The sequence below is a fragment of the Panthera onca genome, chromosome C1 (genome assembly GCF_046562875.1).
Source record: "Panthera onca isolate mPanOnc1 chromosome C1, mPanOnc1 haplotype 2, whole genome shotgun sequence".
Lineage (NCBI taxonomy): Eukaryota > Metazoa > Chordata > Mammalia > Carnivora > Felidae > Panthera > Panthera onca.
Window position 1 is genome coordinate 175,404,654 of NC_138346.1, and position 25,365 is coordinate 175,430,018.

General features: G+C 45.2%; 1 protein-coding gene across 19 annotated transcripts in view; it reads left to right on the forward strand.

The window, feature by feature from the left end:
- The window catches only part of DAB1 (DAB adaptor protein 1), a 1,137,940-nt gene that overhangs the window by 1,089,306 nt on the left and 23,269 nt on the right, over nucleotides 1-25,365 (forward strand). For 12 of the 19 annotated variants that reach the window (XM_078451862.2, XM_078451864.2, XM_078451865.2 and 9 more), the window contains 4 exons: nucleotides 13,670-13,720; nucleotides 13,812-13,859; nucleotides 18,549-18,611; nucleotides 21,017-21,125. In XM_078451862.2, the coding sequence (XP_078307988.1) occupies nucleotides 13,670-13,720; nucleotides 13,812-13,859; nucleotides 18,549-18,611; nucleotides 21,017-21,125 (271 nt within the window). The remainder of the gene's footprint in view (nucleotides 1-13,669; nucleotides 13,721-13,811; nucleotides 13,860-18,548; nucleotides 18,612-21,016; nucleotides 21,126-25,365) is intronic. The other 7 variants (XM_060626805.3, XM_060626807.3, XM_078451875.2 and 4 more) reach the window with 2 other exon arrangements.

Below are 25,365 nucleotides of genomic sequence, written 5' to 3' on the forward strand. Positions count from 1 at the left end.
TTTCAAACAGAAGGCAGGAAGCATCTGTCCATCTTATTCTTGGCACTCCGTACCAGTTTTGTCCCTGTGTGGAAACAAGCCCAGTACTACCCACGAGACAGAGGTGCCCTGGTACATGCTCGCTCCTTCAGTGGGCATAATAAATCAGATTACTTGGAGATCTGTTATGTGGTGAAAAAATGTAGTCCAGGGTATCTGTTCACTGCCGCTGCTGTGAGTCTATCATTATTCCTCTAATACAGACCATTAACATTCACAGAACCTTAACTACAGCATCTCTAATGAGCACAGCTATAATATACAGTTTCCCCATAAATATCCATTGATGCTGACACTCATTCTCTCTTGGTACAGTAATTCAGCTTTTCTGGATAAATCATCATGCAGAGGCTCTTTCTTTCTCCCTAACTGCCATTATTAGTGGTTACACAAGAATAATGAGCAAATTCTGGTTGCAAAAAAGAAGAAAGAGATGAATGATCATGGAGAATACAAAAATATATGTTGGTGACGGTACCCAGCCATGGCAAAACCTGATTTTGCAATGACTTAGAAAGGAGGCAAGAAATGAACATTAGCTGAGCACTTACTGGGGGCTGGGGAGTACACGCGTTGTTTGGCCAGCTGCATGTGGTTCAGTGAATCCCAACATTGCATTGCCCAGCAGTCATTTGTGATGCTTTTAAAAAGGCAGCTTCCTCGGCCCCACCCCCTAGATCTGCTTTTGTATGGCTCACGTGTGCATGTGTATGTATGTAAAGGGAGATTTATAAAGCTCCCCAATGCAGTCTGATGCTCCGCTAAGTTTATCTGGTTTAATGAACAAAGCATCTATGATTTGCCCCACTTTATGGACCAGAAGACTGAGGTGGAGACGCTACGGGGAGAGGGAAATAAAGTCTGGCTCTGAGGGAAGCATCCCTTGCCTCTGACTTGTATGCGAAGAACGGCTCCTATTAAGATGACATTGACTCACTTGGTACACGTTCTCCCTGCTCCAGCCCTCGTTCCCACCTCTCACGGGGCTCTGTCAGCGCCTCACCGTGCTTCTCCCCAGGATGTTGGCAGCTGTCCTTGTCTCTGTTACTCCTCTTTCCCACCATTGTATGCTGCCAGCCCAATACTCTTGGTTCGTTCCCACTTTCCTATAGTTTTCAATCTCCTAGCCTTGTCTTTCTGGCTATTTTTCTGTTGTTCGTCCCATAGTCACCTAGAAGGTTCTACCCCTATGACCCCAGTCAGAATTACAGGGATGACACTTGCAGTGTGATCTGACCAGGGTCCTCCAGAAAAGATTGGGGTGCACTGTGGCAGGGCGGGCTCCTAAACTGTGGTTGCTCCTTCCAGAGCCCTTACCTCTTTCCCTAGTCTTAAAACACAGATCGTCTGACACCCTTTGTTCTCCTCACCATAGTGGAGTAGTTGAGAGCACACACTCCAAAGCTAGCCCACTTTGGTGAACATTATAGCTCTACCATTTACTAGCTGGATGACCTTGGGTAAGTTAATTAATCCTTCTGTCCCTCAGTTTCCTCCTCTGAAAATGAGGATAGCAATAGCACCTGTATCCGTTGCAATAATTAAATGAGTTAATAAGTAAAAGCACTTTAGAATAGTGTCTGTACATAGAGAAGAAGCTCCATCTGAACATTAACTGTTGTTATTATTGTCCTGCATGACCCCTGCCTGGCCAAGGAGGGATGAGGTCTTAATATTAATATTAAAACCTTTCCTTCCTCTTCAGACCAGAATGGACTGCTTGGGATACGTTCCAGAGGTAGAATTATCATTTCTTAATGAATGATTGTATGTCAGGGTGTGGGAGAGAGACGAATCAAGAGTCACTTGTACATTTGGGGGCTTTATGGATCTACCCAAACCAGAAAGAATGATCTCAACCAGTTGTGACCTAATCCAGAGTATCTTGACTAGTTTAAATTAAAAAGGTCTTTCCTAGAACATAGCCAACATGCAGGTAAAGAGGGTCTCTGCCTGTGAGGTCATTGTAGGATCTCCTCACATATGCCACATTTTACCCTAGCTCCCTAGTCTTCAGAGATAGGGTGTCCAGCACCGGAAAACAAACAGGAAGTTTTTTTGTTGTTGTTTTGGTTTTTTTGCTGTAGTAGTAGGCACAGAGTGGCCCTGTTGCTTTCGGCACATCGTTTCTGCAATACTGGACGGCACCTGCTAGAACCAATCTCTGGTCACTTGTGCATTGCTTTGTTCAGGCATCCACTCCTCACCCATTCCACTGATAACTGTCTCGTGTCACCGCGTGTTGAGCGCTGTGCTAGGCACACGTGCTGTACAAGTCAGACCATGTCCCAACCCTTGCCCAGCTCACACCCCACAGGGGAAGGCTGCCAACAAACAAGTTAAAATACTAATAGAGCATGAGTGCGAGCCATAAAACCAAACAGGATAACATGGTGAGAGGTGGGGCTGCTCTTTTACTTGGGGAGAAATGGTCAGAGGAGGTCTCCCTAGTGACGTGACAGCTGAGCGGAGATCTGTATTATGAGAAGAAGCCAGTGAAACAGGAACAGGAGAAGGCACGGGCAAAGGCATGTCCCAGCGGTCCATGAAGAACAGAGGGAAGACCAGTGTTGGCCAGAGCACAGTGGGAAAGGGGAGAGTGGAGGGTGAGCTCAAACACAGGTCGCAACTAGGTGTGGACAGTCCTGCAGGCAGTGGTGCAAAGTTTGGGGTTTATTCCAAGTATAATGGAAGACAGTGGAGCGTTTTAGGCAGGGAAGTAAGCCTGATCTGATTTTTTAATACCGTCGTGACTGATGTATTAGAGATTAACTTAAGGAGCAAGAGTAAAAACAGAAGCCTAGGCAAAAGACAAGGCAGCAGAAAAGATGAAGAGAGGCAGTCAGAGCCTGGAGACAGCATTTCTTAGTGAATGGTTGGGTGTCCGGGTGTGGGAGAGGATGTGTCAAGTGTAACTTGTACATGTTAGGGCTTAAGCATCTAAGCATGAGTTGGTGGCCTTTACAGACATCAAAAGACAAGGAAAGAATGTGTTGGAAAAGATCCAAAGTTCTTTGGACGTATTAAGCTTGAGAGGCCAAATAGTATGGGATACAATTTCTAGCAACTAAGGGGGAGGGTGATAAGATCAGATATTGGCTCAACTTCAAGTAGTGAGGAATGTCACAGATTGACATTATTAGTCAAGGTCAATTAGTGGTGAGAACCAATGGATCTCACTAATGGGGAGGACTTGAAGAATTCAGATAAAAATGCCATCCAGATTCTAGAAGGACTAGAAGGATAGCCTATCTCTTTTTTTTATAACTTTTTCTGGAACATCTCCTTACTATTTCTTTGAAATCAGAACAAAGGCCATTTACCCTGACTGCAAAGCCTCACTGGGTCAAGTGACAGAGTGAATATGAGATCCTTTCTAGAGTTTATAATAGTAAATGCCAAGTCTTTGTGAGCGAGCAAGTGTGTGTATGTGTGTGTGCATACATGTGCACACACATACATGCCGAGCATTTGGAAACACCATATGGACTACCATACCCTCTGCTTAGTAAGTCATGCTATAACCAAGTTTCTTTCTGTTCAGTTTCCTATTCTCTTATATAAACAAGTTCATCCATTCCCTCATTCTGTTTTTTTTTTTTTTAATTTGTCAATTCAGTATAATTTCCTGTTGTGTGCTAGTCACTGGGCTATCTAGATCTTAGGAATACAAAAATGAATAATATACAGTTTCCCATAAAAGGAACTTAGTTTCTACAAAGTCTTAGTCTATAGTGGCGAAGAGAGAACCAGTGAAGCTTGACATGTACGATGCCAGGGGAGGATCATCTAATCACCATCCTTAGGACTTTGGAGGAAGGTTTGGAAGAGGTAACTAGACCCAAGTCTCTAGGGATGTGTTACAGTTCTCCTGATGAACAAGGATGGGAAGGGTAGCCAGTCGCAGAGAGTAGCTTGTACCAGAGCCTGAGGGTGAGAAATATACTGAGAGACCTGTTAGGAGGGCATGTGAAATGACACAAAGTTGCAAGCTGTTTGTATGTTGGACAATCAATCAGATAGTGCAGGATAATGCTCTTCGAGATTTCCTGACTCCAAACCTTTGGGCTGCCTTCCATGTCTATTCTATAGGTGAACACTGCCTCACCTGATCTTTGGAGATCTATGAAGTAGCCATTTTCCTCGCTGTTTTACATATGAGCAAGCCGGGCTTTCCCTGAGGCCTTAGTTTTCTTGTTGTAAAATGTGCGCCAGGTTTCTCTGCTCTGATTTATTTACTGTTTTCTCTTAGTGTGCACACCTAGGAGTGGAATTGTGCTATGGTAGTAAGGAACTAGGTTAGGAGTCAGAACTTGGGGTTTCATCTCAGCTCTGCCATTCACGTCATGATTTTGAAAAAGTTGGAGGCCTCAGTTTCTTCATGTGAAAAAAAAAATACAGGCTTAAGTTGACTCAGAGATCCCTTCAATCTCTTCTAATTCAACTACTCTGCAGTTCTTCAACTCCTGAATCTATTCAAACTGCCATCCAAAAGGTGCTACAAATCATCGTATTCCTAAAGAATACTCCACCGAATTGTTGACTTCCTTTTTGACCCAAAGACGCAGACACATATTTGGAGGTCTTACACATATTTGGAGGTCAGGTGCCATGCTAATGATACTATTACCTGAAATCTTGCCCCAGCTAATCTTCCCCTAGTCTTGTGAGATGGATATTTCCCAAATCTTACAACGAAGAAAACTCAAGAGATGAGTAAAGAGGTCCAATTCCATTCGCCCAAAAATAGACGTCGGGTTTTGGTCGTTTGCCATGTCTTCAGTCCTGTGAATGGCATCGCAGCAGTGAAAATGGTACACCCTCTGTGAAATTGCTCATTGTGGGGTACCCCTGTTGTGACACTCCTCATGCTCCAGCCTGAATTGGAAGCCTCCAGTTTCCGTAGCTTGGCTGTTACAGCTCAGAGAAGGGACAGCATCTCAGTCCTTGCAATGTTGGCACTGGGCCTTGCTCATAGTGAGCAGTCAGGAAGTTTATTAATTATTAAATGAATTCCTTGAGGATCGAATCCAGGAATGAAGACGTGAATAAGGAAATGAATGCCTGAGCACATAAAATCTGCATTCTTCCAGAGAAGAAAAGGAAAAGCATGTTGCACGGAACGGCTGTCAGAGCAGCAGGCAAAGCCCTCCTGACTATTTTTTCCTCTGCTGTGACATCTCTCCATTTGTGATTTCCTCTGATTTGCTCTGCACTCAGCCTGAGCCTCCGCTACTCTCGCTTGATTTCAACTGCATCCAGTATTTCTTGTTACGGTTTGGGTGCCATCTGGATCCTGGGAGTAGCCTCTCCAAGAGACACACACCAGCAAAGAAAGAGATGACTGACTCTCGGAGAAGATCCCCTGCCCTCCTCCCCACTCTTGTGTTGAGATCCTGTCATCCTGCTGACAGGAGCCAATTTCGCATGACTGTGATTCTAATTCACTCCCTTTTTGATGCCAAGTCTTGTTAGGAGTTTTGAAAAATCCTTGAGTTTTTGCTAATGTAGAACTAGAATAATAGATTCTTAAAAGGAGATGCCATAAAGGAAGAGATCATTAAAAACAAGTAATTACCAGCTTTGGGAAATTGTTCCCCTTCGGTTTTTGGTTTTCTCTGTACCTCTCTACCTACGCAGTTGTGTTTGCACTCTGACAGCCGCTCAAGTAGTAAAGCCATCTTGCAGCCTAACAAAGGAGCTAAAACAAGAAAGGGGACTCCACATTCTAAAATTCTCCTTGTCAACTATTAGAGCTTTGGGATGAGGTCCTGGGTCAGGCCCAGGAAGCTTCCACAAGTGTAAATGCATGAAGTCATCGCAGTGCTCTTACAGAAACTTAATGGCCAGGATGGTGTTTTCAGCATTTCTCCCTAATGCCCATCACTGGCCCCATTTTGGCTATCACCAGACACATTCCTGTACCATCATCTCTCTCTTTATGATCACTAATACTGTCACATCCCCAATACCACCACTGCCTCCATCTCAAAATGTCGGCTGCCTCCAGTTTCCCCGACCCCCAAAGATTGGGTCGGATGCCATATGTTTCCTAATAAAGACAACAGTGGTAGCTGTTACTGGCACGAATCAGTTCGTTACTGTGAACCAAGCGCTATATACTGAAGGCTTTGCATGTTGCACGTTACCCCATAACACCAATCATTTGATAATTGTCTGTTTTCTTTTCCATCTCCCTCAGATGATATAAGGTCAAGGACTGTGACTTATCCTAGCTGCTCAACAAATAGATGTGGAGTGACTTAGTGACTGCCTATCAGAGTCTATGACAAACACCACTGGCATCACCACTGCACCCCAGACACTGCACCCACCATTTTGTAGGAGTCACAATCCATGTCTCCTACCCATCATCACTGTTACTGAGATCAAACTTACTTAGCTCTGAGTATCTTATTGTAAAAGCCACCCTCAGCCTACAACTCATGCCACCAGCCCCATCCTTATGCATTTTCTCAAGAAAATAATGGCTATGTTTTAGAATATCTGGGCTTGAAACTGTAGTGTTGCCAACTGAATCCTGAAATAGAGATGGAGAAGGAGAGAGGAGAAGGGCATGCGGTAGGAGGGATGAATGATGGGGCTGACCCCCGGAATGGTCCAGCCTCCCCAGTGTTAACACTGGGGGAAAGGTGCCGGAGGAGGAGCCCGCTGGGGCTTTGTCTGTTCTAGGAAGGCCATGTCACACCTTCAGCTCCTCGAGGTGACTTTGCCCCTTCCCAGGATCAGTATTACCAAACCTATGCAATGTCCTGGAACCTGTCTACCCTCACCTACCAAGCAAATATCGCATGGCTATCCTCCCTTGCTTGCTTGCTTCCCTCCCTCCTTCCTTCCGCCTTACTCCCTCCCTCGGTCCCCCTCCCTCCCTTCCTTCTCTTCATCCCTTTCCTTCCTCCCCCCTCTTTCCATCTCTCCCTCCTCTTCGTCCCTCTGCCTCTTTCTCCCTTCCTCCCTCCAATCATCCCTTCCCTTTCTGTAGTTTTGTCATCCATTGAGATTTTACTCTGCCAGCTACTGTGCTAATTTTATTCATATACATCAACCTTCTTGGTGTTTCCTCTCAGCAACCCTACATTGGCCTAGGTTTCAAGGAGAAAACTGAGACTTGGAGTGAGGAAGGATGTTTTCAGGGAAATGCCAACGATGAGGCAGCAGTTTGAACTGAAAGCTGCTGTTTCAGACATCCCTCTTTCCATTCCCCCACGCTGCCTGGCCTAAAAACATCAAACTTTTCACCCTAGAAGTACCTTTTATTTTCAAATGCAAGCAAGTGGGTTTTCTTGACATTAGGGTAAAGTTGGGAAGCTTAACGGTCAAGAGTCAGATTCTGGAGCCCCAGCTGCCCCCTGTTTGTGCACATTAGCCTGGTCAGGTCAGCTTAGCACACTGACCTTCCAAGAGGTCCACCTTTCTCATGCCACCTGAATAAAGCACTAGCAAACGCCTTTCACCTCCAGTCCCCATCCTGAATTTCTCCTTGCATAGTCAGTCCATTTCAAACTGAATGTCCACTGATGGATGGAGGGAGGGAGGGAGGGGTGGATAGACAGATGAAGACAATATGGTACATAACACGCAATGGAATATTTTTCAGCCTTAATAAGGAAGGACATGCTTCCATATGTGGCAGGTTGGCTGAACTTTGAGCACATTACGCTAAGTGAAATAAGCCAATCACAAAGGACAAATGCTGCATGATACTACTTAATCTGAGATCTATAAAATAGCCAAACACACTGAAGCAGAGGGTAGAATGGTGGTCACAAGGGGCTGGGGGCAGGGGAAAGTGGGAATTGCTATTCAGTGGTATAAGTTCTAGTTATGCAAGGTGACTAGGTTCTAGAGCCTGCATTGTGACGGTAATTAAAAGTACTGTATTATACACTCTAGAACTTGTTAAGAAGGTAGATCTTCCATTAAGTGTTCTTGCCACAGTAAAAAGAAGTGGGGGCGGGGAAGGCTGTTTCAAAGACGAACTTAATTTCTAGGAAGCCAGCTATAAATATTTCATTGTCCAAGGATTTACAGATGTATTACGCTGGGAGGCACTTCCAGGAAGACGTAACTTTCATCGTAAGGTCTAAGCATTTCTCTGCCCCTCTAACCTTCCAGACAACCTCTGGGATGCTCCTAAAATGGTAGCTGTGGAAAGGAGGGCCATTACCTGCCAAAATGAGTTCCAACTTTGAGTAATTAGGCAATTTTTTGGTCATTACAGAAACATATCCTCAAAGCAGCATGATTCTTCTATTAGATTAAGACATTGGGTCCAGAAGACCACTGGGCCCCAAATCTCAGTAGGCCTGGAAAATGTTGGCATTAAATGGCACTCCATGCTGTTGTAATGATAATGAACCTTCATGAATTTCCTCTTGAAACATGAATCTTAATTTCCTTTAAAAAGCCCCACAAATATCTAGCTCAGTCAATGAAAAAGTCCTTTACACCAGAAGAAGGCTGCTGTTTTGTGTAAAATGCATTTGTTTTCATGGTACCATCTAGACAGTGTAAAGAATTCAGTTCTCCAACAGAATCTTTTCAGTTAGTACAAAAGTAGGGATATTCTTTAAAAGAACAGAGGAGACTGTGTAAGGAAGCAATATGTCCAGGATTTAGAAAGTTCTCAGTCATCCGGAAGTTGTTTTTATAAATATATATTCTCTGGGGTGCCTGGATGGCTCAGTCAGTTATATGTCTGACTCTTGGCTTCAGCTCAGGTCATGATCTCATGGTTCATTGGATCGAGCCCCAAGTTGGGCTCTACACTGACGTGTGGAGCCTGCTTGGGATTCTCTTTCCCTCTCTGTCTGTCCCTCTCCTGTTTGTACTGTATACTTTCTCTCTCAAAAATAAATAAATTTAAATAAATAACGTATATTTATAGAGAGAGAGCTAGCCGAACTGTAAATACAGTAGCCACTAGCTACATGTGGCTATTTATATTGAAATTAATTAAAAATAAATAAAATTTAAGACTCAGTTCATCAGTCCCAGTAGCCATATTTAAAATGCTCAATAGCAACATGGAGCTATAGGCTACCATATTAGATATTGCAGACATAGAAATTTCCAACACACGGAAAGTTCTATGGGACATGGCTGCTCTTGGGAGAAATCATTTATTATCATCAAATTTTCCATTCCCTATCTCAACTCCACCCCCACCCCCACTTTGTTCTTCATTTGCCAAACAGGTGTGTGTGTATGTGTGTGTGTGTGTGTGTGTGTGTGTGTCTGTCTGTCTGTCTGCCTGTGTCTGCCTGTCTGTCTGTCTGTCTGTCAGGAAGTAGGAAAACAGCTGTTTACTCTTGGCTAAAGGTGACAAAAAGCTAAATCCCTAGATACCACAGCAGGAATTCGTCTTCATTAGCGTGTGTCTTCCTTGTTAGCTCACTCACCAGGAAAAGGCACATGCATTCGAATGCCTGGAATCACTAGGTGCCTTAATAGTAGCCACTTTGGTGTAGTTACAACTCACTTAGGTTAATCCATTTCTCTTGAGCTTTCTAAGTGGGTAATTGAATTCATTCTTTTGCAGCTTTGGCCTGAGTTCTGAGTTTAGATCTAGATGCCTTGCACCCTCCCTGTCCCACTCCTACCCCACTCCCAAACTAGAATGATTATATATTCTTGCTCTGCTCAGAGCTTCAGAAGAACAAGGACCATGTATTATTCGTCTCTGTATCTTCAGTGCCTAGCCAGAGTTTGGCATGTGAAAAGTACCCGGTGAGTGTTTGTTAAAGAAATTAATTAATCAATTATATAATCAATCAAGATGTGTTCAGTTTTCCCAGTAGGACTTTCACTAATTATTCCTACAGAGAGTTCATTCCCCAGCACAGTGATTCCCAAGTCTGGCTTCACGTTAGAGTCACCTGGGGATCTCTTAGAACCGACTGATGCGGGGTCCCACCCCAGACCATTACAACCAAATCTTTGATGGCGGGGCTCAGGCATCATCAGTAGTTTGGAGAAAGCTCCCCCTAAAGGATTACCTTGTGCAGCCAGGGGTGAGAACCACACGAGGTTCTGATTTGGCAGCCGTAAATATATTTTCGTCCTTTTTGACGTGTTCACGTCCCATCTCATCGACTGTCACGTTGGCTGTAAGATTAATAACGTGAGTCTGGTCTTAATAGTTACTTTACTCAGTTATGGGACAACAGTGTCCCCACTGCTCCCAACAGAGACTCTGGGAAGATAGACTCCCGGTGGAGGCTTTACTTCCATGTCTTCATGAAGATTCAGGCTAGAACTGTCTTGAAACAACACAAGAGAGCCTCTTCTGTTACATCCTCACTGGAAGTGGATGGTTTGAGTAAATGTGAGCTGGTATTGTGTCTTGAAAAGTAGAATACAAAGCTGCATGCCTGCCACCATAATAAGTGTGAGAAATCTATAAGGTGGGGAAAAGACTTGAAGATGAGTGAATGAAAACTCTAATAGTAATTGTGGGTAAAGCAAGCTGTGAGTTGGGAGGACTTGGGAATGGACCCCAGGTCCTGGCCGTGAGACTCAACGGGCAGGAAGTGCATGGATGGCACGATCTCCCCACTGGCTGGATGCAATGCTCTGACTATCCCTGAGGCTTGCCCCAGACGGGAAGAAAGGGGTCCAAGGAATGACTGAGCCAGGATCACAACAGGAAGGTGCTTGTGGTGACAGGACAGGAGGATGATCAGGCAAGACTGTGGCCAGAAAGGAGATTCAAGGAAGAAGGCAGGGTCAAGAATGGACTGAGGGGATCAGGACGAGGGCCAGGACATGTGGGGCATCCTTCTACATGGGATCTGGTCTGGGCTCTCAGGCAGGGGTACTTTCTAAAGAGGGGCCTCCCTTAAGATTTTTCTTCTTCTTCCTCTTTCATTTTCCAAATGTCATATACTAGTCGTTTCCTAACATTAAAAAATGTGTGCCTCTGCATCCCAAAAGCGGGCCAAATGACACAGGCTGAGACGATACTAGGAACGGCTCCTGTTTATTGAACATCTACCGTGTGCCAAGCACCAAACGAGACCTCACACACACATCTCAAGTAATCCTCTCGATAAACCTGAGGCAATGTTAGCATTATCATCCGCACTTTAAAGACGAGAAAACTGAGGTTGACCGGTTTGTCCAGGATCGCACAGCCCACGTGTGGCACGGCCAGGGTTCAGCCCACATCTCCGTGACTCCTGACAGATGCCTTTGCTCACCTCACACGTCCAGACCGAGCTTCGTCTGAATGGATAGAAATGGCCTCCTCACACCGCAGCCCCACACCTCACCAAAGGCCACCTCTTCTGTCACCAGGAAAGTGACGGACTCACACCAGTGCTGGTTATCCTCACACATTTTCATTATATGGTGGGGGTTTTATGAGAGTCTACAACAGGCTGTTTTTCAAATTTATTTAATTCATCCATCATGCTCTGAAGCCATTTGCTTTTTTATATTGGACAGATGTAATGAGATTTTGGACACTAAAAAATGTTTTTATTAAAAGTTATGACCCAGAGCTAGATGGTAGGGGCTGTGCCATAAATCCCTAGAAGTGTGTGAATTTATAAAGGATGTAGCGACATAACCTTAACCTTTTAGGCCACACCATAGATTACAGGATCACTTAGGCTAATACTGTCTCACTACCTCTCTCCACCTCTGGCCAAATAGAATCATCATCACAATAATTTATGTGGTTATCTGATGTGGTTGCCCTTCCTCTCCTCTTTGCCACCGTTGACCTCTGGCAAGCCAGGGCCTGATGGAAGCAGGTGGTTGAGGACAGAAGTGGTGGTGGCTGTGGTAGGCACGGCCACATTGGGTTTTTGGCCCTGCTTCTCTGTAAATGGGGCTGACTGACCTAACAGTCACCTTTTCTGCAGACAGGGTGGAGATGATTATGGGGGATGGTTTCTCCACTCCTTCATTGCCAACAGGAAGCTCTCCTCCAAAGTGGGAAATGATTCAGTTCTTTCTGTTCATGCATAATAACTCCATTTCAGTGTTAATATTGTCAGATTTATATTAATGCTGCACTACTTGGATACCATCCAAAACGTAATTAGCTTGTACATAGTGGCCAAAACATGATGATTAAAAACATATATATAATAGATGTTATGTATATTATCTATAATATATATTATCACTGCGACTTTGGTAATTAATATTTGTTTAGCAGACCACCAAGGTATCAGATGGTGAGAGAACAACAAAAGACTGAAAGGAAATTGTACTAGAGAAGTTTATTACTATAGGTCCTGGAGGAGGTACATAGCGCACCTCGGGAGATCACTTGGGAAAGGTCGAGGCAGGGGGCAGGTAGAGAAAGCAGGGCAGGACTGAAGACACGTGCCTTTATTAAGACCCACAGTGAAGTGCTTTGGGTTCCCTGGACTGAGGCCAGAGTGGTCCATTTGCACCAAAAAGAGCAAGGTTTTGGTAAGCTCTACAGGGACCTTAAGGCCCTGGGAAGCCAGAGAGACTGCCAACCACAAGGCTACTGAGGGAGGCATTCCAGGAGCTTAGAATTACTTGTGACTCTGCAGGGTGTTTATCTAGAGCCTGCCTCATAGCTTCATGGGAGAGGCTCGTGTCCCTTCAAGGCCCCTGCAGCTGAGCCACATAAATGAATGCCATTGCAGCAGTATCAGGTGGTTTAGCCAAATTCTCAATAATCGTAAACAGTAAAATGAGAAAATTAACAAAACGATTAGATTTGGTCACCTGCCAGCTACTTCTACAACGTGCATTCATTCCTGTATTCTTGAGCATGGCTATGTGCCACTTCCTCTGTGAGCAGCCAGGATTCAGGAATAAATACAGCTTGGTCCCTGCTCCAGGAAGCACAATGGATATCCCATCCCTCTGATGATTTTCAGCTCAGAGGATCAAGGAAAGCTTCATGGAAGAGGTGGCCTTCCAGCTGGGCTTTGAGCTTGCAGAGGTGAGAAGAAGAGCATTTCAAGCATAGGGGCAACATGCAGCAGGGCACTTACAAAACCAGCTGGTCACAGACTGCTCCAAAGAGTTTGACTAAAGCACATGGTAGTATTTTTAATTTGTAAAACCAAAATGTTGAGCGTAAACATCGTGCTCTTTTTTTTTTTAATTTTTTTTTTAATGTTTATTTATTTTTGAGACAGAGAGAGACAGAGCATGAATGGGGGAGGGGCAGAGAGAGAGGGAGACACAGAATCGGAAGCAGGCTCCAGGCTCTGAGCCATCAGCCCAGAGCCCGACGCGGGGCTCAAACTCACGAACCGCGAGATCGTGACCTGAGCTCAAGTCGGACGCTCAACCGACTGAGCCACCCAGGCGCCCCTAAACATCGTGCTCTTATCTGCTGCCCCCCCCCCCCCCCAACCATGGAGGCTGGCTGGGTAATGTCTGTAATCGCAGGAAGATAGGCTTGAAACATACAAACTTACCCTTGCTGTGTTTCCTAATCAGGCCCGTGTTGTATCACCCGCTTCTGCTGGGAACACGTCCAGGGCTTTCCTAGTACACTGGCCACAGCTCCTGCCTGGTGTAACTGCAGATGCCATCATCCTCACTCATAAATCCATGCCATTTGTGTGTCATGCTCTTCGTCCTCATTCATCATCCCTTACCCTTTCAGAACGGCCATCCATTCGAGGATTTTGAAGAACGGTTTGCTGCGGCCACCCCGGTAAGAAGGAGAGGGCCCTGCCCGGTTAACCATTCCACGTCATCATCCCATTGTTCATTTCATGCTCATAAGTCATGCCTTGTGGTTACAGAACAGAAACCTGCCGACTGACTTTGATGAGATTTTAGAGGCAACAAAGGTAAGGCCTCCGGGCTCTTTAAAATGAGGGTCGTTCTGGCCATTCTCATGCCTTCCATATTCTCATCCAGCCTGCGTGAATGGCAGGTGCCGGCTGTGCTCCGGGGGTGTCTAGTCTAATGTTCACAGGTGAGCTCTGTGATGAGGTCAGATGGCATGTGTATGTTGATACGTGTGTGCGTGCTGAGCTTGTGTTGCAGAGGAACTGACACGCTCTTGTTTTCATCCAACAAATATGTTTCAAGCTCCCAGAATGTCCCAGGAACTCTGATAGATGCTAGAGGTTCGGTAGAGCAGGAGGGCACAGACTCTGTCCTCAAGGAGCTCACACCGCACAGCATAGGAAAGACGGGGCAGGTTAGCCTGGTATAGTATAGTACAATGTAGTATAGCAGGGGGTCAGGCACATAAACAGGATGTGCAAAGTGCACCCACTTGAATAAAAACCAGGCGAGGCTGCTGTTCAGTTGATACACCCTGGACTAGGGGCACTGGTCTGCTGCCGATGTTTGTTCAGGTCGGTTGATACATAGGCCAGTGCATATTATCACCCCTGAGAATAGGGTGTTTGGGAAGCCTGTAGGACAGGGGGTCCTCAACCGTGGCTGTCACTTAGAATCACCAGGAGAGAGTTTAAAGTCCCAGTTACAAGGCTGTACTTCACCTAATTCAGAATCTCTAGAGGTAGGAACCAGGCATCAGTATTTTCCCTCAAGTACATCCAAGGTTGAGAATCCCTGCCTGACCTAAGAGTGTCACATAAGCCATTCTGGATGGTGGGACAGGGTGCAAACTGAGTTAGGAAGCACTGCCCAGAAAAAGAAGAATCCCCTAATTTGTGTCCGGAAGGATGGGTGGGAAAGGCAATTGGGGAAGGAATTGAATGTTCTCGGTAAAAGGAAGAGCATGTGCAAAGAGCCTGAGATGGCCCCTCCTTTTGTGACCCTGTATCTGTCCTCTCCATCACACCACCCTGATTTTGTCCATAGGTTTGTCTTTCCATACAACCACCAGCCCCTGAGAGTAGGGATGGGAGCAGGCCCATATCCCCTGCTCTCAGTACAGCAGCTGATGAACAGTAGGGGCTCCAAACTTTTCCTGCATGAAGGAGCTCCTGATGCCAAAACATAAGGAGTGTGTCTGTGAGAATGTGTTTTGGGGGTCAGCCAAGGACATCTCCACCTTCATCAATGGCGCTTTCAGAATCTGTCTGCAGGAGGGGCCTAGGAGTCTGCTTGCAGCCGTCTAGTTGAACGAGGGACCAGGGGACTCATCTTGAAACAGCAGTGGCACAGCACTCTAGATACTATTCAGAAACCATTGCTTGTTCATATCAAAGAATAGCTGTGGAGTAGCTGGCCCACGGGAGATATCGAGGGGCTTCCTCCTCAACAACCGAGTTATCCCTGTCCCCTTCACTGGGCTTGGCAGCTTCCAGTATCAATCTGCTTACCCTGGAAAATACCCGGGACCTGAAGACCGCAGAATCTGCCGTCGACAGCCACATCTCTACCTGAAGATGTCTAAAGTGCTGGTAATGGAAAGGGGAATGGGCATATTGAGCTGGCCTTCCAGTTGAGAGCCCTTAGGCGGATGTCCATCATGGCAGACCTTTTAGGAACCGCAGCTTCTGGTTAGAGAACATTGTGGCCACACTCCCATTATCTAGGATGCCACCTAACTAGGGCTTGTCAAGTGACAGACAAACGAGGCATTGCGTGGCCTGTGGGTCAAGCCTAGCTTCTTTTAACTCCCACATCACAGACAAGACGTGTCACCTCCTGGTCTCAGCTTACGTGCAAAGTGCAACACCACGGGGCTCACTGAGCGTCAAACATGATGGTCATGTATTGGAAAATGTATTATAAACTATAAAATGTTTTACAAATGTGAATGGTTAGTTTTAATTCTCTTGAGGTCATTAAAATGATTAATTACAACAATATTATCAGATGGAACATGGTTTGTTAGGTTACAAATAAAAAGGACTGGGGCTAACATGGCGGGGGGGGGCAGTGAAAATAGATATGATTCCAGATCTCAATCACATATGGTTATTAGAATTATTTTTAATTTTATGGCTATAAGAATCCCCCTTTTCTATAAAATTTAATTAACTCAAGTTTCTATTTAAACAGCAAATCCAATGGAATGAAATAACAATCTATGTTTTATGCCCCTGCATGTTTTTCTCGTTTAATCCTTGAGTGAAAATCATCTGGCAAGAGGAAAGTCTATATCTCAAGACTGAAGGTTATTTTAAAAGTTGTGCTTAAGGAGAAAATTAGCCAATAAATTATATTTATGATGTTAGTAAAAGTGTGCCACGAGTTCAAACGCATTTGAAATGTAAATTGTGTGACTTAATTATTAACTTCATTTTATTATTTTCCTACCACTGAAAATAGTTGTAGGCCATTTTAAAAGCATTGAGCCCCAATTGTGAGGAAGCCCAGAAGCTTCATTTGAATTGATTAAACACAAGTATTTCTTTATTGAATCTGGGAGGGAACATAAGGATTGGCATAGTTTTGCCAAATAACATAAAACATTGTAAACATGCTAAAGCCTCTTTCCCGGAGATAAGCAAGTGTCTAGAGTCTGGCCGGGTCTGGTCCCACCACAACGTTACCCCTGTCCTGTCCACTTCGCTGGCCTCTTCCCTGCTGCTCTCCATTCTCACACTCCGTACAAATTGCTTTGCTGCCCACCTGCTCACACCTCCCAGGCCCCTCTCCTTTTCTGCTCATATACTTTCACCTGCCTGGATTATCCTTTCTCATTCAGATGGGGTCTGTTCCCTTTAGAAAGCCCTCCTTAAGCTTCTTTGCCAAAAGCTAGCTGATTCCCTTTCTCTGCTCTCCCACAGAGACCCCTGTCACCATCCCTGACACATTACCTTGAAATTACCTACTTCCTTGGAACATCCCACCAGACTGCAAACTCCCTGCAGTCTGGGACTTGGCATTTCTCATCATTCTGTTCACAGCTCCCAGCGCCCAACAGGTGTTTAGTGTGTATGGACAAAGCACTGTGTCGTTGGGAAGGAGATGAGTGTGTGTGTAGGGCCCTACTATGTGCCCAGCACCATTATTCTGTCTGAAAGCTTAAAGGGAAGAATTGAAAGTACATTAACCGATCTAAGCTGCTTTCAGCAAAAAGAGCCTTTTGTACCTTTTTTTTTAAATATTTATTTTTGAGAGAGAGAGGAAGAGATAGAGTGCGAGTGGGGGAGGAACAGAAAGAGAGAGGGAGACACAGAATCGGAAGCAGGCTCCAGGCTCTGAACTGTCAGCACAGAGCCCGACGTGGGGCTCAAACCCATGAGTCACAAGATCATGACCTGAGCTGAAGTCGGACGCTTAACCGACTGAGCCACCCAGGTGCCCCGATGTACCTTTTTAACCAGGCTTAGACAGACTTCAAACAAAGTCTTGTCAATAGCATTGTCAATAAATCCGCAAAGGAGATATTATCATCTCTGCCATCCAGATGAGGGAACTACAGCTCTGTGGAGTTGCAGATGTTGGAAGTGAATATACCATCAGATGTAGGGCCTTTCCCAATGCCCAGAGCCCACTCACTCGTCAGTAGGAGAGAACTATCCTTTTTTGTACTAAGTGTAGAGACCTAGCCACGCCTGGTTACAGAAGAATTCAAGTGCGGGCTTCCTGCATGGCAGGCAGGCAGACTCTTCCTGTCCTTTCTGTTGAGTGATGTTTTTAGGTCCCTCAGTCACTATCACTTAAAATCCAGAGAGAAGCCAAAAGAGTTTTTTCCTCAGTGGGCAGGTTTTGCACAAAGCATATGATTGTATACTTTAAGGCAGGCCGTGTGGTTCCTGGCCACAGACTCCCTACGGTCTCTGAAGCTGGAAGTGTATGCAGATTAATTTCCAAGCATATCTTAAAGGGTTTCTTCTGCCGCTGTGGCTGGCCTTGCTCAGACACTCCTGTATGATGGATGGGGATATAGATGATACAGTGTCTACAGTGATGGAGTTGGTAGCAATGATTAATAGTGTATATACTGGGCTGTTTTCGATGCCCTTCCTGGTATTAAATGATATGTTTTCTTTTCTTCCAACTACATTTTTTATCCTAAAGGCTGACTCTTTCAGGGACCGTCATTTGACCGCATGCTCTATATGCAGAAAATTCAAGTCCTGGCCCTGGGTGACCCCGGGGTCACCTCTGTGAGACTCAGCTGAGTCATCAGTAAAAATGGGGATGATGATTTGTACCTCTCAGGTTAGCGTTTGGGGGAACATTTGCTGAGAAGTGGTCACAAAATCATGTCTCACTATCCTTAGCACATCGAAGGCACTTTGTACGTGTGTGCACTCATAAAAGACAAGCACTGAGGGTACTGCCTTCTTGCCTTTATCTCCTGGAGAAGAGAGAGAGCATTGCACTTGATGGGAGGTCAGCGTGAGGTGGTATTTACTGGTAATGGGAGGTGCTAAGCCTGAATCTCCTTAACTAGCCCCAGATAAACTGCCGGATACCTTGAAGCAGGAATTGATTCTGGCTGCGTCCCAGACATTGTCTTTAGGGTCATGAGGTATTGTAATGACCAGCTGGATTTACTGTTGATATAGCCGCGATGGAAAATGTCATACCATTTTAAAGCAGCGCCCGGCAGCATTGGCTTCCCTTGTGGTGACATCATTCTCTTTTTATCTTTTCAGGCTGTGACCCAACTAGAACTTTTTGGGGACATGTCCACCCCTCCTGATATAACCTCTCCCCCTGTAAGTATGCACAGCCGCTCAGCCCTCTGTCCCTTCCCTTCCCTTCCCTTCCCTTCCCTCCTTCAGCTGCATGGTGAGGAGAATATGAGCTTTGGGTAAAAGAGGGCCACAGGTGGGTTCCAGCTCTGATTCTTTCTAGCTGTGTGGTTTGGAAAAACCAGCATTTCTAAACCTCAATTTCCTCTGCTGCTTTTTAAAGGAATTATGATACATGCGTCTATTTGGAGAAATAAGTAAAACCATGCATCAGCGATTACAGGACCCCCCCACCCCCACCCCCGCGTGTACTTGCTGCCCTGCGGGGCAGTGGAGAAAGACGTCAGCGTCAGCGGGATGAGTCCCTGCCTGCACGGGGCACATGCTCTAGTTGAAATACGGGCAAGAAAGGCCACAGGACTGCACACACAGTGAGGCATTTGTCAGCGCCAACCCAGAGCCCGCACAGCCCGGTGGTCAGCCCAGTAAAAGAAGCACCTTCTGCCCTGGCCCTTTCTGTCTTTTCCTGTCTCTTCCTTTATCGGCTCTGCCTCTTCTTTTCATCCCCCGCCCCTCCACTTCCCACCTGCCTTCTTGCTTCCTGGAGCTTCTCATGAAGCTTTGGAGTCCCAGCTCTAGTTTCAGCCAGGGTGTGTCTCCCATTGCTTGTCACTGCTTATAACGGGACAGAGACTGCTGGGAACCCTAATTTGAAAATGAAAACCTAAGCAAAATGGAATCCCAGTGCTTTGAGAACCGGTTGCATTCAAAGGCAACCCTGTGGCCATAGCAAAGAATAGAGCTGAGATGGCCCCTCCAGAGCCTCCCCTGCCCGCTCACCGGAAGTGGGAGGTGGGCAGAAGGCAGTCGGCCACAGCTGCGCCAGCAGCAGCCGCTGGGAGGGGGCAGCTCCTCTGGGTGCTGCTCGGTCGTACAGCCGGAGGGATGGTGCTATGGTTCATTGGCAAAATGTGTCTCAGAGAAGAGGCTGTATGTACCCTCATGACTGAGGACAGATGGCACGAGACTCTGCTGCCCACAGCTGCCGCCTGGGACTCTAGACACAGCTGCCTTGCTCCCGATACCTGATGTCCAGAGCAGCCGTGACAGTGGGGACAGCAGCTCCTGTCTCCAGGAGCTCCTCTCCTCCATCCCAGGGGCAACAGCTGCATCTTGGGCACTTAGAGACTCAAGCCGTGGAGCCAGAAAGGTCTGAAGAGATCTTCTAACCTCCCTTCATTTTACAGATGAGCAAACTGAGTCCCAGAAAGGACATGTGACTCGCCCAGGGTCACGTGTGGGAAACAGCAGGGCGTTGATTGTGTTCAAAAGTGCTTACTGCAGCAGCTCATGGCTCAGGGCTCTTGGGTTTCTGGCCCCAAACCCAAGTGCGTTACAAATGGGTATTTAAGAATCCTCAGAACAATGCCATTCCTCCCCCGGGCTGCTGCTCTAAAAATGGCCTTGTCTAATTGCTGTGGTTTCAGGATTAATTGCTTGCCCCAGTCTATTCCAAGGGGAAAAGAAAAATAAGGATGTCATGGCATGGAATAGGCATACTTTGTAGGCAAAAGGCTGCAGCAAATGGGCATGGACCTTTAAAACCCTGAGGGCTGATGCTTTTCTTTCAGTACCCCTCAGTACCCCTTTGATTTACTTGATTTATTTGATTTATTTCAGCACACCTCACCTTAGCCAGCAGCTCATGCGCCAGACCTCTCTCGGATGCCAGCATAGGCTGGGCACTTGAGCATTTGCACCTCCTTAGGCATTGTTGTTGTGGTGGTTTTTTTGTTGTTTTTTTGCTTTTGTTTTTGTTTCTTTTTTTTTTTTTTATCATCTTCTTGAAAATGTTTACTTCTCTTTACACGTGGAGATTCAGGCAGAATTCTGAAAAGGCACCAGCACACAAGGATCTCTGCTCTAGTCGCTAAGCTTGATTGTTCATTTAGACAAGCTGTTTATTTATCGTGTATTAAGTGACAAGCCCCGAACGAGACGCATAGTAGGTCCTGAGTGGACGCGTGTCAATTTAAATTGACCACCCCTAAAGGATGAAAGCCAGATATTATGGAGTAATGTGATGGCCTGAAAATACCCGCAGGGGGCAGGGTCTCACACTAAAGGGTCATGGTACTGACCACTCTTTGCTGATCACCTGCTATTGCTTCAGCATTCAGTGACTTAAATGCATGGTCCCACTTAATTATCACAGTTGCTCTATAGGTAGGTATCATTTTTCCTGTTCTGTGGTTGCTACGTACAACCACCTCGTGGTCTGCATACCATATACGTAGCTTGGACCGTGGCTTGCTTCTGCAGCATCCCCTGCCCCTTATTTCCTGCACCTGCTGCTCCCCATCCTTGATGGCCGCTGCACCAGGGTTCCTGGGAGCCTCATGCACCTTCTGCCTCTCTCTGTCTGACAGACTCCTGCAACTCCAGGTGATGCCTTTATCCCGTCTTCATCTCAGACACTCCCGGCGAGTGCAGACATGTTTAGTTCTGTACCTTTCGGCACTGCTGCTGTACCCTCAGGTAAGCTGTCTTCCACCTGCTTCCTTTCCTTCAGCCTCCACTCATCAAGAAAGAGAAAGGGTTGACTTGAACAGCTGCCAGATCATGCCAGAACACCTGTGGAACCACTGGTCTCTCTAGGTGACATTGAGAGGCTGCCAGTGGGGGCTGAGGGAGTGTTTACAAATCTGTAGTCTGCTGTAGATGAATTCACCTGGAAAGGTCAAGCTTCTAGGTGATTCACGTATGTAGCGCTAGGGAGCCCTCTGCACACAGAGCCGTGCAAATCAGTACAAGTTCATTTCCTCCTATCCATCTCAGCCAGAAAGAGGAAAGTGGCAGGTGAGGGATATTAGCTCTCCACAGACCTCTTGAGATCTGATTGATAGGTGTCTGCCTCATTTGGTAGAGACTCAAGAACCAGGAGGTTCTCCATGTATACAGGACATTGAGGGGCAGAGAAAACTGCCAACAGTGAATTGGGACGGTGATGGAGCTCTTAGTGATTTTGAAAGTATTTGTTCTGTTTTCCAAACATTCTCTAAAATATATATACTACTTTTACAACAGGGTAAGATATATATATATATATATATATATATATATATATATATATATAGGAACAGTATTGTAGGTATGGTATGAACTGGTGGGATCTCAGACACCTTAATTTGTTTCCATGGCAACAGGCACTCCACGTAGCCAGGGCAGTATACTTGAATGTGGCCAGAGATGATATTCTGCTCTTTACATACATGAGAGCCTTAAAGACTTTTTTTCCTTCTTTAGCTACATATTTGACATCTGGGTGGCTTCAGCTTTCTAGTTCATTCTTAGATATGGCAAATAGAGCCTGAATATTTTCAAATACAAATCTTCTTGCGTTTTTTTCTATAAATAATTTTAATTATATAGTGTTAGAAGCAAATTCTTGCCACCAAATGTGAACCTTGCTGCTACTCAAAGTGAAGTAAAAATTCACAGTCTCTTATGAAATAGTTACAGTTATTCCCCATGAGCCCAGAGGTCATTGTATGAAATTTTCAGAAGCAACAGAGATTGGTACTAACTTAAAATGTAGAATATGCAAGTAACCCGGAAACATATTGAATTGACCAGCTTCCCAATCAAATCTCTTATACTCCTCTCTAAAATGGGACTGTGGTGATGACTAGTTCCTTACCTCAAATAGATATTAAAATTTCCTTGGGAATAGTGTAATAGAATATGTTATCTTAAATAAGAGTAACAATTTTCCGTAAGAAATGTATCGCCTTCCTATGTCGAGAATCCCCATGCTTCATCCTCATTGTTTGATCCGTGAAGATGTGCTGGAACAGGTGATGGGAACTTTAGGCCCCAAACTAACAAACTGGCAGAAATGTTCACTCCACAAACATTCACTGAGTGCCGACATGAGCCGGGCCCTGTTCTAGGTGCCTGGGGTATGTCAGTGAATGCACCAGACACAGGTCCTGCCTCCAGAGAGCTTCCTTTCTACTGGGGAAACAGGCAACAACATAAAAATAAGTAACTTATGTAATACGTTCAAAAACGGTAAGTGGTGCAGGCAGAAGAAAATGTTGAGTGAAGTGTGGGAGCTTTGGAGCATGTGGAGAGCAGGTGTAAATGGAGGTTGGTTATGGTCAGGTGGGGCTCATGCAAAGGTGAGATGTGAGCAGACTAGAAGGGGTGAGGGAGGAAGCCAAGAAGATGTCAGGGTGCAGAGTATTCTAGTCAAGGAGTCTCCATTCCCCTCTGTGTAAGTGAGAGTGGGACAAAATGCAATCACACGTCTTCCGACCCTAATGTTTCAGTAAAAGCACCTAAGGACCTGCCCAGGTCTTGCACAGGACTGCTCTGGGCCTCCTCCTGAGCCTGTGTCACATTAGGGCCTTGAAGACCTGGGTTTTCAACTTGCTAATTGACCAGCCGTGTTGCAAACTATGGACAAGCCACATCACATCCAGATTCAGTTTCTACAGCTGCTAAAATAAAAACAAAATAAAATAAAATAATATAAAATTAATAGATTATGTTCCAATTTTCAATTTTTAGAATGGAAGTGCAAAATTAATTTCAGTGAGCACATTTTTGCTTCTTGAAGTGCCTGCTTCTGCTTCAGATATGCTGAGGAACAAAAATAGACTTCAGTTGGTGGTCACCTGTCAGCCTTTTCCTCCTTTAACTCGCCCTAAAGAAAAAATCTCTGCAGACATTGGGTCTCCATCTGCCTGTCCCTCATTGTCCAGCCAGTGGTAGGGAGCCGGGGACATGAACTATGGGGATCAGAGATCTGTGCTAATATGTCAGGTGCTAAAGCCTGTGCTCATAGCCACTCAGATTTAATCTCACCTATGTGAGTCATCAGAGTAAGGCTTTGAAGAACAACAGATTGCTTTTAATAGTAAAAATAGAGGGTAAGAATTATAAAATTCATTTGTGTGATGATAAATAAGCTCAATTTACCCATTCAGTTGAAGAAATGACTATTGTTAATGTCACCAGTAGTGGAGAAAACTGAGATTATGTACATCCTGATGAACACTGAGAACACAACACACAGCATTTCTGCCCAAAGTTCATGATCTGAATCTGAGAAAAAAACCCAAACTGAAGGACAGTGTACAAAACAACTGGCCTGCATTCTTCAAAAATGTCAGTGCCATGAAGGACAAAGACTGAGGAACTCCTCCAGATGTAAGAGGATGAAGAGAACCACAAAGTACAATGTATGATCTTGAAATGGATCCTAGAAGAGGGGCTCAAAAAGGCTATGAAGGACATTTTGAGGGCAACAGGTGAAATTGAAATATGAACAATATATTATATGAGTATTATGATAATACATTTCCAAATTTGAAAATTATACTATGGTTATTGAAAACAACCTCGGGCACCTGGGTGGCTCAGTCAGTTAAGCGTCTGGCTTCAGCTCAGGTCATGATCCCACGGTCCATGGGTTTGAACCCCACGTCGGGCTCTGTGCTGACAGCTCAAGAGCCTGGAGACTGCTTCAGATTCTGTGTCTCCCTCTCTCTCTGACTCAGGCACCCCTCCCTGACTCATGATCTGTCTCTGTCAAAAATAAATAAGTATTAATATGGTATGCAGGACAATAGATGGGCTGCGTTTGAATCTTGGCTCGTCTATTTATGTGTTAGACTCCTGAGTGAATTACTTAATGTGTCAGAGCCAGAGTTTCTTCATCTTTATACCTGAATTGAAAATAACACTTGCCTTGCAACAGTATCTTGAGAATTAAGTGAGAAAATAAAGTTAAGCGCCTTGAAACTTATTAGCATCCTAATGCTTCACATGGAAATGCAGCTGTTTTTGCTATTATTATTATTATTATTATTATTACTCTTATGTCTAAAGCAGAAGAAAATGTCTTGTCCAACCTATATTTTTTCATTTACCTTTTTGGAACATTTAGAAAAACATCCCAGCAATAAAGTTTAGGTCTTTGGCCTCCTGTGTGTGGCAGAGCTGGCCTGGGGGCTCAGAGAATGTACCGTGTCTGAATACAGGCCCTGCCACTAGCCAGCTGTGCAATACTCAGCTAAATGTCTTCTGAGCCTCAGGGAACCTGTCTGTAAAATGGGGACGGTAATTCCACCTTACAGAGCTGGTCGATTGCACAAGTTAATACATGTACTAGAACGTTGAAAACAGTGCCTGGCAGCGTTGACATGAGTAAGCAGTCAGCACGTTTGCTAGCCTGTCCATTAGGAGCCCTGGCCCTGGCCCCCACCCCCTGCTCTGTGACAGCTGCCACAAGCCCTCCCCTCAGCAAGCTGCAGTTTCTCGTGTACGGGGTAAAGAGATACTGAAAACAGCTATGCCAGAGGCTTGTTGCTAGGATCAGTAAGCTCCATGAGGGCAAGGATGTTTTTTTAACTGTTTTGTTCTTCACTGCATCTCCAGAGACTGAAATAGTGCTTAGCATCCAATAGGGCTACTTTTGAATGAATGAACAAATGAATGAATGAACGAACGATTGTGCTGATGTAAATAAGCATCACCATACAAGTTCTGCATAAATGTTCAGGGCGTACCTTCGTTTCCTGTATTTTTCCCATATTTTAGTCTGTTTTTTTTTTTTAATCCAAATAATGAGGTATCCCCAGGTGCAAGCATCTGGTTGTAAATTGCAATTTTCAACACTTCTTAAAAATCTAACTGGAAGGCAGTAATGCAGGTGTTTCCTTTCACTTCACAGTAAGGAGATTTATGATTGATCTGCACTCCGTGGCAT